Here is a 14,733-nt window from a genome sequence, read left to right as displayed (position 1 = left end):
TCAATTTCATCTAGTTGGCGCAACCAGAAAGCTGACTTGGAGTCATTGGTGACACCTTGGTAGCGCAACGGCTAGCTGACGTGGCATCGTAAACTGTTTGGACTCAATTTGGTCCCTAATTTTAGGTTTAAAACCCTAACCCCCAATTGACTCTCTTCTCCATCGCACACTCTATTTTTTTCTCTTCTCTATCGCACACTCTGTTCTCCTCTCTATTCACCTTCTTAGTGTCTTCTTCATCTTCGAGAACCACACGTTATGGCTAGCGCTAGCAACGCATCTGGGAGCTCCAATAACCTACGATCATTTGGAAGCATCATGAGGAGAATGAATAGAAACAAAGATGCGCGTCTGCCAGAATGGTGTGCGTGCGGGTCGAGACCAGTGTTGCGATGGTCAACGACGGATTCTAATCCAGGGAGGCCGTTTGTGGGTTGCCCAAACTACAATGTAAGTATTTGATACTATTGTTTGTTGTAAATCTGGATGTTAACTTGGTTGATTCACTTTCCTGGGTTTAGACTGCAGATAAGAGGTGGTGTGGGTTGTTTCTGTGGGTGGACAAAATTCTGGAAGAAGATGCGGTAACATGTGATGGTAGAACAAGCTCTTCAAATGACAACAAAGAATAGAAGATGAAGATTGCTTGGAAACTTGGAAGATTAGAGTCTGAAGTTAAGTTCTCAAAATGGGGGAGATTTTCGTGCTTGCATATATGCTGCTGCTGTTGATTATAGTTGTTGTGCTTGTCTTAAGGTTGGATAGGCAACAGAGTCAATTGTATTTAGCCAATAAATAAGTGACATGGGATATGCATATGTTGTTCTGTTCATGTACTTGCACCTGTCATTTTGGTTGAAAGAAATGCAGATTAAACTGTTTCACATAACTGGGCAAGAATAATTTGGAATTTGAATAAAGAAGAGGTTATATGTAATAATTGTTCTTGTACTACTAAAGGAATCATCTAATGGAATTAATCTTAATGGCATATCAGAGAACAAGAAAAAGAAAATCTGGCACAACTCAAGTGACATCAAGTCATAATCCATAATCATATATTCATAATGCATAAAACATATTCAAAATAGGCATTACAGAACCAAGGCAATATTCAACAAGTATATCAAAAGTTCTCAACATATTGAGAACACAAATTTTGAATACTGAAATCCCAAACACTTGGGTTCTAAATTCAGAAAGCACACTCCTTCATCAAAATAGTTAAATAAAATAATCTTCTCCTAAACATAATAATCATAGTCTTCATTTTTTGGTGCTGGGTGGTCTGAATCCATGATTAGGAACAAACTTCATGAAGTTAGCAAGCCTTGTAACGGTCCCTTGTGATGCACCTTGCATAGGATGAGACGGATGATGAGTTGTGGGTTGACTGGTTGCTGGTGGGGTGGCAGCAGGTGGGGTGGTTGCTGCTTGATTGCTGCTTCCTGGAGTTGCCTTTTCTTGTTTGGAGGACTTCCTTTTGGGAGTTTTGGTGGCCTCACAGGAGAAGGCAAAACCTATTAGTGAAGACATGTATAATAGTTAGTAAAAGTGTAGAAGAACATGCACATAATAAGCCTGAATGTCATTTAATTTTGTGAACCTGTTGAGAGTCATCGGTTTGTGACAATGGTGGTTGATTGACTTCAAGCTGAATTTCGGTTGGGGGGGTTCTGGGACAAGGGTGGCTTCACCACCATTAGCAGCAGGGGGTTGGTCAGCAGCAGTCTCTACAGCAGCAGCAGTAGCAGCAGCATCCTCATCAGTAGCTCTCTTTGCACAGTTTCTCTTGGTGTGTTCTGATTCACCACAATAACGACAGTGACCTTTTTGATAAATTTTTTCATCTTAGTCCTCTGCTTTTTACCCCCACTTGGCTCCTCATCTACATCCTTTCTTCTTTTTTTTGTAAGTGGACCTGGCTTCTTTCTAAACTTTGGTGCTTGTGGTCTGTTATAAGGTGACTTTTTCCATAGGGCTTGACCTAGAATTGGATTGATATAGAAGGCATATGTGTTATTATATGCTTGCATTGTCAACCACTGATGACAAAACTCATCTGGTTTTCTTCCAACCCTTGTCAATGCAGCACAAGCATGCACACACGGCATTCCTAAATAACATTAACACAACACCAAATATTACCAATATTAAGCCAATAGTAACAAAAAAATAACAAAGGAACAAACAAGTAAAAGTATATCACCACTCAATTGCCAAAAACTACATGTGCGGAGCCTCTTTCCCAGATCAACAACCATGTTAGTTGGCCACCCATGAACCTGGAATTTCTCATATTCAGAGTCACCAGACCACATCGGGACCCAAGTCTTTGACTCCTTCCTTATCTTTTCTAACCTGCTGTGCTGTATAGGTGGTAGAATCCCAGTGTTCGAACTAAGCTTGACTTTATTCCTAGCGATGGTGCTAGTGCTGCAGATTTTACATTCTTAGACCCTCTCCTTGGTACACCAGACTTCTTAGTCTCTTTCAATTTCGACCATGGTTTAGGAATTGCAATGGGTTGCGACATCTTTTTTGGTAGATTTTTCGGCTTGGTTTTACTGGGTTGATCCACTATTTTTGTGGGATGGATTCGGCTTAGACGTAGGAGTTGCAGTGGGGTGGGGGTGTATTTTTTTTTGCTGGTTTACTAACAGAAATTGAAATTGGTAGGAGCTTTATAGTTGAGACTATTTTTTGGGTGGGAATAGTGGTGTCATTTGGTGTAGAGGTTGGAGTAGATATTGTTATGGTGGAAATTGGTTCGGTATCATCATTGGTGGTGGGATTTGGGGTGGAAATCAAGTCCTGTATCACCATCAGCTCCCTGCCTTTAGATGAGACTAGCTCTACTTTCTCAATGTACAAAAATTTCGAGACTCCATGTTCGTAGTACACATAAATAACTCTCTTGTTTTGCTGAGCAAGGTAACACATCTCCAAGAGCTCCTTGTCATCTGTTATAGCCTTTAGACCATTTTGCAAAGGTCTACTAGGCACCAGCCACCATGTTTGAGTCACTTTGTCATATCCAAGATTCTTTTGGTAGTTTCGGACAAAGAAAACATCCAATTTATCTATATCAACTCTTGGTAACTCAGAAATTTCTCCACCATTATAAGTCATACTTCCATCAACATCTATGATAAATGATCTTCCATAGTGAAATATAATATTAAATCCCAATATGAATTTTTTTTTTCAAATAGATTTAACAACTCTTAATTTTAAATTTCACAACACACTCACACTATATATTCATCCACATAATACTTAAAAGGTTCCTTTTTAATACCTGATGTATTTATCAAAATTCAAATACAATATATTAAAAGATACATGAATTATTATCTGAACTAAGTCTAAGCTTGTTCAAGTCTTTAGTCAAGTATTTCGAAACAAACACAGCCTCAATGTTTTTTTAGGAGGGCCTCAACCACAATATTATTATCGATAATGGGTCGTGTGTGTAGGTTGGCAAAATAGGAAAAGTTTTTGGATCATATGGCAGGCCATGATGATGTCGAAGGCTTCATGTGGCAACAAATATTTCATATTTGGATCATATCGCATTGCAATAATCTTAGAGGGCTTTGTGTGTGAATGGGTCATAGCCACATAAGCGTATCATGCCCATGTGCCTCCAGGAACTAGCTTTCCCAGATCCCCCCAACTCCCAACTACCACAAAAAAAATGTATGCATATTAAAAATAAAAAAATGAAGAAGGCTACTTGTCAGTAGTCAGAGTTGATCGATCCTTGGAAGGCAACATATAGTCATATATCATCATCAAAATCATCGTAATATAAATTAATTTGGGTTGGTCGAGTGTCCAACTCACTCGTCCGCTTAAACAAGTATCAGGGATTCGAATTTCGTCTTGTGTATATAGTAATTCATTGGTCAGCGACAGACTCTTAAATAAAACTTAGATCCACAACGGATTAATCCTTAACCTATCGAGTTGAGAAATACCGTTTAGATAAATCAAAAAAATAAAAAAAATAAAAAAATCATCGTAATATATAGAGTTAAGCTTCACACGATTAATGGTTAAATTTAATTCACATGTTGGTTGGAACTCATTTCCAATAAATTAAGCAGGTATGGTTAACCATGAGCCATCACAAACTTGCTCTCTTTCAAAAATCAAAACCACTATGCACAACAATCTTGTGTCACCATGTCTTGAAACATACCATTGTCTACTAATTTTTAAAAGTTCCAACTTAGATGAAGATTCAAATATAATTATTTTTATATAAAGTTGATTGATAATAATTATTATATGATTATTTAATTTATTAATTATTCTCTATATATAAGTCATTTTTCGATATAAGTTTATACAAGTTATTTATATTTATGCGTCCACGTTCTTCTTCTTCTTCGTTATTTTTCTCTTTCATTATCGCCGTCACTAAAACCACTTTCTCTTCCTTTTTTTTATTAGAATTTTTCTTCTCTTTTTTTTTCTTCACTCTCCTCCATCATCAGTTATCTCATTATTGAAGATAATGAATAATTCAAATTCAAATTGTCAATTAAACCAGAACGAAATTGATTATTGTTTTGAATCCAATTAAGTGGTTGAGGTGTGATTCGATTCTAGTTAATATTTTCGTTAGTAGTTTATGATTCTGTAGGTGAATAATGTTATTTTTGTTTGTGAAAATGGTTGTTCATCGTTGATGGTTTAAATTGAATGTAATACAAAAGTTCTGCATTAAAGAAAATATTTTTCTGTATTTACAGTAAATTTGGGTATAACACGAAGATATTTGGGTGTAACACGAAGATATTTGAGTGCATTGTTTAAGAATTTTCGATGTATGTATGTTGATAAGTTCTGTATAATTCAAAACTCTTCTCTCTCTCCTCCTTATCTTCTGCTGCTTCTTCTTCTTCTTTTTCATCATCATCATCATCTTCTTTTTTTTTCTTATTCATCTTTTTGTTTTCTTGTTCTATCTTTTCAAGTTTCTTTTTGTTTTACTCCCTTAATAAGAATAAAAAAATCAAACGAAGAAGAAGAAGAAATACATAATGGTACAAAATTACTTAAAAGAGGATGAATTTGCATTCATTCAACTAAAAGAAAGAAAGAAATAAGGAAAAAAAAGAAGAAAAAAATACAGCACTAGAGGAAATATTTTTCTGTATTTGCAGCAAATTTGGGTGTAACACGAAAATATTTGGGTGTACCACGACGATATTTGAATGTATTGTTTAAGAATTTTCAGTGTATTATTTAAGTTCTGCATAATTTAAAACTCTTCCTCTTTCTTCTCATCATCTTCTGCTGCTTCTTTTTTTATCATCATCACCATCTTCTTCTTTTTTTTTTCTTATTAATATTTTTCTTTTTGTTTTATCTTCTTAAGTTTCTTCTTGTTTTACTCTCTTAACAAGAATAAAAACAAAAAAAATCGAACAAAGAAGAAGAAGAAACACAAATGCTGCAAAATTACTTGAAAAATGATGAACTTACATTCATTCAACTAGAAGAAAGAAAGAAACAAGGAAAAAAAGAAGAAGAAAAAAATGCAGCATTAGAGAAAATATTTTTATGTATTTGCAGCAAAATTCGGTGTAACACGAAGATAATTGAGTGTATTGTTTAAGAATTTTCAGTGCATGTGTGCTGATAAGTTATGCATAATTCAAAACTCTTCTTTTTTCTCCTTCTCATCTTCTGCTACTTTTTCTTTTTTACCTTCTTATTTCATATTCTCATAATTTTTTAAAGGAAAAAATTGAACAAAAAAGAAAAAAATACATAATGTTACAAAATCAATAGAAAAAAATGAGGAAAAAACATACAGCAACAACAATAATAATAAAAAAATGACCATAAAGATGAAAACGCGAAGAAAAAGAAGGAGAAACGCAAAAAAAAAAAGAAAAAAAAGAAATACGGAATATAAAGAAAAATAATGTAATTTTTACGTGGACATTATATAAATAAATTTTGTTGGATTATAATAAATTTATATGACTTGTATACCAAAAGGCTTTAATATATATATATATATATATATATATATATATATATATATATATATATATATATATATATATATAAATAACAGTACTCTTAATTTATTCGTCCTATTAACTATATGTGAATCTTTACTTCCAAATTCCAAGGTATTGATTGTAAAGAGCTAAAATGTTAAACATATTTTGTTGTTTAATTTAAAGGTATCACTTTTAGATATTTTTCATTTATTATTTGTTATCTATTACACATACAATTTTTTAAGATATCCTTTATCATATACAATATACAAGAACATACTATTTTTAGACATCCTTTAATTTATTTGAAAATTGCTAAAGTAGGGGAGTAATCCAGTGCCGGAGATGCATGATAGAATCGCGTGCACTCCGGCTTTTGTGTTTGGGGTGTGTGAACACCTGAGCCTGACTAAGCGGTGAAAGCGCCAAAGCTTCATCACCTTCCAACTCTTGTTCTCCTTCAACTTCAATCCAGATACCCTAATTCTCTCAACACCACTGCCACTTCACTCTCTCCTCTCACTCAAACCCCAAAGGTATGCACTTTCCTCCTTCAATTTCCCTTCTTTTATTTCTCGCTATTCCGATTTCGCGCTTCCTTTTTTATCTTCGTATGCCAAATATTACTCTACTGTGATTCTTCTTGCTTCTCTGTTTTTCATTTCTGATTCCATCAATCAGGATCCCAACCTTCGCTTGCTACTGCTTCTTCTTCTGTTTGCTGTTAATTTGCAGTTAGGTTTTTTACTTTTGCACCAATTTCCCCACTGAGACGTCCTTTTATACACAATCACTGTACTTTTTTAAATGAATTGCTTCTCTTTTATTGCGGAATTTCTCTGTCTTTTGTGTGAGTCCATGCTTCATCGCCTTGCCAATTGTGGATTTCTTAGAATGAGTAATGGGGTGCGTGAATTCGTTTCACTATTGATGAACTTGTATTGCTTACTGTTGATCATGGGGCGGATTTAGCTGATTTTCGAGTGTTGATGGAAGCTGGAAGGTGCTTTAGCTCTTGGCTTAGTTTCCCTATTATTCTTCAACTAAAGAATAAGGAAGCTGCGTACTTATACCCGGCCAGTGCTTCCTTCATCAACTTCAATCCTTTAATGACAGCAAATTGAGCTCTAACTCATCAATCATGTGCGGTGCTGTCATTTGATCATGAGATATGTCTATGTCCAAATAAGCTGCTCCATAGTTTGGAGTTGTTGATAATGGCTTGTTGCTGAGTGACCGGAGTATGTGACAGTACCATCATCCTTCACATCACAATTCAGTGTTACAGTGGATCGTGGGCACTATAGCGCTATTGAAGCTATGATATTGGGTGGTGATATACAAGCCCAATTCCACCCCTCTACCTTTCTGCTGCCTCTCAAGATTTTTTTAGTTCTCCCTAGAGATTTAGCTGTTGGTTTACATCATAAGGGTTTTGGGGTTTTGCTTCTTATTTCTCGTAGCCATTATGCTTCTTTCTTCTCATATCTGTTCTACGTCCACATAAACCAAGGTTTGAATCTTCTCCTGTTTGAAAAATGGAGTTGATGCATCTTGTCCAGAAATTGGTTTTATTGAAGCAATGCAAATTTGTTTGTTATAAGTTGTTAGATACTGGTTACTTTCCTGATTTGACGTATGTGTGAAAGAATCCAATATGTATTTGGTTGCCCAATGATCTGGACTTTGGGCTTGTTCTTATTTAGTTTGAGGTTCAAGTGTGGTTTAAAGATAAGTTTATTGGGATTTGCTGTGAATTTGACAGTATTGCATATTATTTTGATAAGTTGATGCATGAACTGGAGCAGAAATCCCATATGAGTTGAGTATGAGATAGAGCTCAGTGGAGACTCTCCCCTCTTATTGGCATGGCTTTAGGAGTGGGTTTTCTTCTAAATGTAATAGGAGCCTGTTTTGTATATATCCCTAGCATGGATGGGTGGCTCTTTCCAACCTTATAGAGGAAGTCCCTTGTTGGATGATTTTGGGAAGCAACTCCCATTCATGGCAGGGGCTCTTCCCTTATATCATAATTTCGTCATCTGAGTTCAACCCTGGCAGTATGCAGTTAAGCACATGTTTTGAACAACTTCTATTTGTTATCTACCTTATGCATGGTATTGATGATTTTGGAATCAGGTCAATGTTTTATTTATATGTATAACCCATTTTCCATTTGCTCACTTTTACATGTGAGAAGGCTTTTGTAGTCCTATGAAGATGGACATTTGGCAAGCAAGCTGTAGTTGTACATAGGGTGTATATATATGTTCCAATATGGTCATATGTACACCTTTGTCATTGGAAGGGGGGATTCAACTTACCAGTGCTGAGAGTAAAACCTATGATATTTTTCCTTTTTTATAGGTGTTGCGTGGTCTTGTGGAGAATGGGAAGTACTGGTACTGACAAGATGCCAGGCAATAACAGCACAGGAAGTTCAGAAACCACTATTGAGATAAAGATCAAGACCTTGGATTCACAGACTTACACCCTCAGAGTGGATAAACAGGTAATTCCTTGACTATCTCTAATTCTTCTTCAATTTCTTTTCAATTTCTTAAAATCATTGGTTTTATTTCTGCATATATAATCCAGTTTCTTGCTCTCTCTACAAGTAAAAATTGTTAGAGCTTGTCAAAAAAGTTTCATTTGTTTGTTTTTCTTTTAAATAATTGCTTAAGTTTCTTGATGCTTAAGCTGACATATTGTAATTACTTAGCTACTTGCTTTAATATTAAACGAGTTGCTGCTCCTTCTAAAATTGTTCTCGGTCCTATAGATGCCAGTCCCTGCTCTGAAAGAACGGATTGCTTCTGTCACTGGAGTGTTATCACATCGGCAGCGCTTAATTTGCCAAGGAAAGGTTCTGAAGGACGATCAACTCCTGTCTGCTTACCGTATCCTTTCTCTTTATCTTTCTACTTTGTGCCAAAGGATTTTGAAAAGGGAGCAAGACAGCTTTTTATTTGTGATAATACATTAACAAAGAATCCCAGTTTCCTGTGAAGAAAAAGATTTGGAATACTTACATAATAGTACAACATAATTTGAAAATGGCTGTGTCTTCTCTACTTTGTTGATTTGCAACATTTTGCCTGTCTAGTAGGATGCTTTTTGTTTAGCATAATAGCATTTTTTTGTCATTGCTTCTTCCGCTTTGATAAATATTTGGAGAATTCATTTTTCCCATCTGTCTTCTTATTAGAAGTTTGATATTTCTGGGCAGAAAGTCCCAGAAACAACAGATTCATAAGCTTAAGTATAAGTTTTCCATAGAGAAATGAATTCTGGGTTGTGTGCTCCAATATGTGAAAGTTACAAGATTTCTCGTGGGTATAGTTTTCTCTTGTATGCCACATTTAATTTTAGTTGGTAAATATTGATTTCATGAAATGTGGTTCTTTATGATTTAAATTTATAAATGATAAGCCTTCCATTGATGTTTATGCTTGAAAGTTGATTGGACTTAAAAGACATAAGTGGTTTTGGCAAACTAGTTTCATTGCTTTCATTCTCCGGGCAAATTTGCTTGTAACTATGTCTATGTTGTTTTTGTGTCATTTCTTCTTCAACATGGGTCTTCCCTAACACAAGTAGATGTTGAAGATGGTCATACCTTGCATCTGGTTTCTAGGCAACCTGATCTACCAGGATTTTTGCCCGGTCATTCAGGTTTGAAGTGAATAGATGCTGGTTTTTTTTCTTTTTTTTCCCCCTTTTTCGTAATTGAGTTATGTGCTCTTGTTTTTGGCGTAACAAATCCACCCTAAACCCTGTTTGCAGGGGCTGACCCAAATTCAAGCACAAGTCATGGCCACAGTAGTCAAATATCCCCGGGTGTAGTCATTGAAACTTTCAATGTACCTGTTCAGGGAGATGGAGTTACTCCTGAATTCAGTAGGGTATGTTCTAAATAAGATGAGAAAGCCTGCAGATTTGACAGTTTATCTTGTTTACAATTGCTTTATTCTTCTTACTCCATTGCAGATTGTTTCTGCTGTACTAGGCTCTATTGGAATTCCAAACTTCGGAAGTGGTGTTGAAGGGATTGATGTCAGGGTAATTGAATCTATGTTAGTTGGCCTCTTTTTTTTTTTTTTTCTTGTTAATAATGATAATGATAAATAAAAATTCTTTTCTTCCCTTTCTCATCAAAGAACTTCTCTTTATTGAAACCAAGAAGTTTTACTTAGTGTTTCAAGCTCATATAAGCATATGTCTCTATCTATTTATCTGATGAACTATGACATAACATCTTGGGGTGCTGGCTTGGATGAAGGAGCATGACTCCCAAGGCTTTGGAAGAACTTCAGGTTCCAGTGGTCTTTCAGATTCATCCCATCCTCAGCCTGAACAAACTGGTTTGCGGTATTCATCAGATAGGTCGCGTAATACCTTTGTACATCCAGCAGCAGCTTCTTTGGGATCTTTGCAGCCTCCTGTATGGCTAAGTTCCTTATTTTGCTTTGCTTAGATATAGATAATTTTGTAGATTTGAAATTTGAGTCTCTCTCTCTAGGTGCTAAAAGCTTTAGTCTAATTAAACCCTAAAAACCAACTTCTGCTTCATATGTTTTCTCATGTGCCTGTAGGTTATTCCCGATTCTTTGACAACACTATCCCAATTTCTGAGTCATATAAGTCACGAATTTGATGCAATTGGTGAGCACACCATGTTACATTTCATAGTCTCCTGTTTTGGCTCCTGTCATGTGGTTGTTTCCCTGAGAATAATGAAATTTATTGTATTTGCAGTCAGAGAAGGGGGCAATAATGTCCAAGCAGCTGAGGCTCATAGGAATGAAGAAATGGGGTCTGCTTCGTCACGATTGGGTTCAACAGCAGAAGCACTTACATCACCTGCATCCTTGGCAGAAGTCATGCTATCTACCAGACGAATGATGATTGAACAAGCTGGGGAATGCCTACTTGTGCGTTTTAAAGCATCTCCTTATAGTTTTATTCTGTATTGATTACCTAGCCAATTATAGAAGGGTTTATTCTTTGCATTTTTCTGCTTTTATTCTTGAAGTATCAGTTTGTAAGCTTTATTTATCACATTTTGTGTTGAACAAATTGCTGTAAGTTTGTTACATACTTCCACAGCAACTTGCAAGACACCTGGAGAATCAGGCAAATGTAACTGATCATTTGATGCGGTCAAGCATTCAGTCTAGGGCTTTGAGGACTGGAGTTCTGTTCTATAACCTGGGTGCATTATTCCTTGAGCTTGGCCGCACAACCATGACATTGCGCTTGGGTCAAAGTCCGGTATGTTTGGTTTCCCATCACTGGCATCTTATTGGTTAACTATCAGTTTGTGCTGCTGACCCTATTTTCCTGTTTAGTCTGAAGCTGTAGTTAATGGTGGGCCTGCAGTTTTCATATCTCCGTCTGGTCCTAACCATATCATGGTTCAGGTTGTACTCACTCTGCTGTCTTCTTTGTAAAGAAAACTACTCTCCTGTTACTTATTGAAATTTATGCTTCCAGCCTCTTCCTTTTCAACCTGGAGCGAACTTTGGTACTGTCCCCATAGGAACTGCTCAGTCTAACGCAAGTTTAGGTAGTGGACTTGGTTCAAGTTTTTTCCCAAGGCGGATTGATATACAGATACGACGAGGTGCACAACATTAGTATATTCTACCTTTGGTGCGGCCCTTCCCAGACCCTGCGTAATGCGGGATGCTTGTGCAATGGGCTGCCCTTTCTAAGTCCTGTTGCGTAATGCGGGATGCTTGTGCAATAGGCTGTCCTTTTTAAGTCCTGTTGCTTTGTATACTGCTCTGGGCCTCTAGCTAACTTTGTTTCTTATGTTAGGGGTCTCAACAGCCACACCAAATGCCAGTCAAGAAGAACGTGCTGATACACAGTCTGCTTCAGTACAAAGAAATCAAGGTGAAGGTCCTGCTAATCAGGCAGCCTCAAGGCGTTCAGATGTGGCTGGTGCTGGGGAGCAAGGAGTAAGGATTGTGCCAATTAGAACCATGGTTGCAACAGTACCAGGTTCCTTAGGTCGTCCACCTGCAGAACCATCTGGTAATTCTATAGGGGTTTACTATCCGGTTCTCGGGAGATTTCAACAGGTATCTTCAGGGCATGGAAATAGTGAACAAGGATCTCAACCAGCTAGTCAGCATCATGCTGTGCAACAGTCCAGTCATGAAAACACATTGCAAAGGCAAAACGAAGATTCTGCAAGGAATGGTAACATTGTACTTCTGCAACTGATGATTGCTTCCCTTCCAGGACGTGTATACAGTTTGACATTGCAATCAAGTCTTTTGGCTCATTGATATGAATAGCATGTCTCCCCAACTTGATGCTTACTATTATTAGATACTTGAATATATCGTTCTACTTAATTTTATATGCTTCCTACTTCTGTTTCCTGCTTGAATTATTCCAAATTTGAGAGTACTCTACACAAATTGATTTTGTGCAATGATGGTGTGAATCACTATTATATTGTTGAAGTCATGCATCAAAATTTCAGCTTATTCATTGTCATATGTATAAAATACGGTTTTAGGAATGGGAAAAAGGACTACACTCTAACTTTTGTATTTGTTTGTTTTACAATCCTAACCATATATCTTAAAAAAATCGATTACATTATAAATGCATGCTTTTATATTCTTTGGTTCATCACTTTGGCACAAAATATGTTCCTCATTTAGCTTTTAGTAATATAGTGACTTGCATTAAATTTAGCTTTTGATATATTCAGGCTTAATTTGATTGTGCAATTTGTTATTGCACTTCATTGTAGGATCCTCATCAACTCCTACCACAAGCTCGAATTCCCGTGTGGTGAATATCAATATCCTGGCAGCTGGTGGGGCCCAGAATAATCAGGAGTCTGAGCGACAGTTACCAAACAGTGTTCTTCAGTTTATAAGGACCCTGTTTCCTGGGGGAGAAATTCATGTTGAAGACTTGAATTTACAGGGAACAAATTCAGGTTCTACCCCAGAGCAAGCTGCAACAGCAAGGGCAGCTCAGGCCCCTGAAGCTGAACCTAGAGTTAGTGATGAAGGAAGGTTTTTGTCAAACATACTCCGCGAAATCATTCCCCTCGTGTCTCAACAAACAGGCTCTGGAAGAAATCCTTCAGAGGAACAAGCAGCTCAGGATTCTTCATCACAGGTTACTTGATTCTATTGCAATTTAAATTTACTTAAGTCAACTTTCCTCAACCATAATGAGAACTTCTTGGCTTTGTTGCACATTTGGAATATAGCTATGAAAGTTATTGTAAAATCCTCTCCCCTAAACAACGAGCTTACTGCTGACAAGTGGATGTGTTTTCAGGTGGAAACTGATGCAGGGACATCACGAAGGCGGAATGGTTCAGATCCAAGCCCCCCTGATTCTAAACGCCAAAAGGTTTTCTTTCTATTTCTTCTTTCTAATGCAGAGAGAAGAGAACCTGGATCTTCTTGGCTGTCTATTTGTAATTGTTATTATATCAGTGCCAGTTTGGAAATTTGTTTTTACAATTTTGACATGGCTTGATGATGCAGATGGAGTGATGGAGAGGATAATGTACATGATGCAGTTGTGGAAGATTGTGATCGTAACCATCGGAATTCAGGGCGGATGTGTTGATGTGAATTTGGTATTTTGTGTCCATCTCAGTCCTCATTCAACTTTGAGCTGTACTCAGATATCTATAAGAAGATTCGCTTGTCTTAAAAGCGGCATCATGCTGTGCAATATTGAGAATAGAATTTTATTTTACAATTGGGATCGCCCATCATATAAAGTTCAATTTTTATATGCCTTTCAAACTTGAGACAATTTTCCACTTATAATTTACAACTTCTTCCTTCAAACTCAACATTAAACATTTTCTCGGTGCAAGCAATATATGAGTTGGTTTGGTCGGAAAAATGAGTACATGTAACAGATTGTCATAAATTTTTATTTCTTCTAAACAAGTCTGTCATAGTGTTGGTTTTTTTTCTTTTTTTTAGTCGGAAAGTTATTCGATACTTGTATACTATTATCAACCGTAGTTGTCCTATTTGGTATCCAATTACTTTTTCCAATTTAAACTCGTATAACAGCTCCACATTAACTAATCTAGCTGGTTTTAGAACACTCATAACAATTATTATCATTTATTACACACTTTACTTTCATTTTGTAATATACGGTGGTTGTGAAAATATGATAAAATTTATAGCTCAAGAAGTTTTACCATAATCAACTATTAAGTATTCTTTTATCTTGCGACATAGAAACCAGAACATATAACTAGTATTTTTACCGTAATAATATTATGGGAGTATAAACTTTTTAAAATTACGGTTCATTTTATTCTGACAATATAGATTATGTATAACACAAAAGATTTATAAAATCAAACTACTTTTACAAAAAAAAGTCGTAAATTGACAAAAATTTTTGGTTAAAAATATTAGGTATCTATAGATAAAAAAATCAAATAATAAGATTTTTAGTTATTATTTTTATATGAAAAAGTCTAATTTTTTATTAATAATTAATTTTAACATTCGTTATCTAAAATTTAAAACAATTTAACGTATATACTTTTACATTTAATTAGGTGTTAACTGTTAAGTCTGTTGCACAAATAGAAATAATTAATTTTTATACTTACTATTTAAAAATAATATTTTTTCTCTCTATGTATATAAAATTATAATTAGATATTAGCATAAAAAAATTATAC

General features: G+C 35.8%; 1 protein-coding gene across 7 annotated transcripts; it reads left to right on the top strand.

Annotated features, from left to right (window-relative positions):
- Positions 1-6,271: 6,271 nt before the first annotated feature.
- Positions 6,272-13,928, top strand: LOC112701232 (ubiquitin-like domain-containing protein CIP73). Of its 7 annotated transcripts, none has more exons than XM_025752015.3 (16): positions 6,272-6,565; positions 8,397-8,541; positions 8,812-8,929; positions 9,630-9,704; positions 9,816-9,934; positions 10,020-10,091; positions 10,312-10,473; positions 10,625-10,694; positions 10,788-10,963; positions 11,139-11,303; positions 11,381-11,452; positions 11,526-11,655; positions 11,853-12,239; positions 12,805-13,181; positions 13,347-13,421; positions 13,559-13,928. In XM_025752015.3, the coding sequence occupies exons 2-16, from the start codon at positions 8,419-8,421 to the stop codon at positions 13,565-13,567; spliced, it is 2,130 nt and encodes a 709-aa protein (XP_025607800.1). In that variant the 5' UTR covers positions 6,272-6,565; positions 8,397-8,418; the 3' UTR covers positions 13,568-13,928. The 7 variants fall into 7 exon arrangements, with proteins under 7 accessions (XP_025607800.1, XP_072055520.1, XP_072055494.1 ...); XM_072199419.1 differs by having other exon boundaries at positions 6,311-6,565; positions 7,002-8,541; positions 11,526-11,598; positions 11,865-12,239; XM_072199393.1 differs by having other exon boundaries at positions 6,311-6,565; positions 7,002-8,541; positions 11,526-11,598.
- Positions 13,929-14,733: the final 805 nt, after the last annotated feature.

Source organism: Arachis hypogaea, chromosome 1, assembly GCF_003086295.3.
Source record: "Arachis hypogaea cultivar Tifrunner chromosome 1, arahy.Tifrunner.gnm2.J5K5, whole genome shotgun sequence".
NCBI lineage: Eukaryota > Viridiplantae > Streptophyta > Magnoliopsida > Fabales > Fabaceae > Arachis > Arachis hypogaea.
Note: the sequence above shows the minus strand (reverse complement) of the source record. Positions and strands in the feature narration are given on the sequence as shown.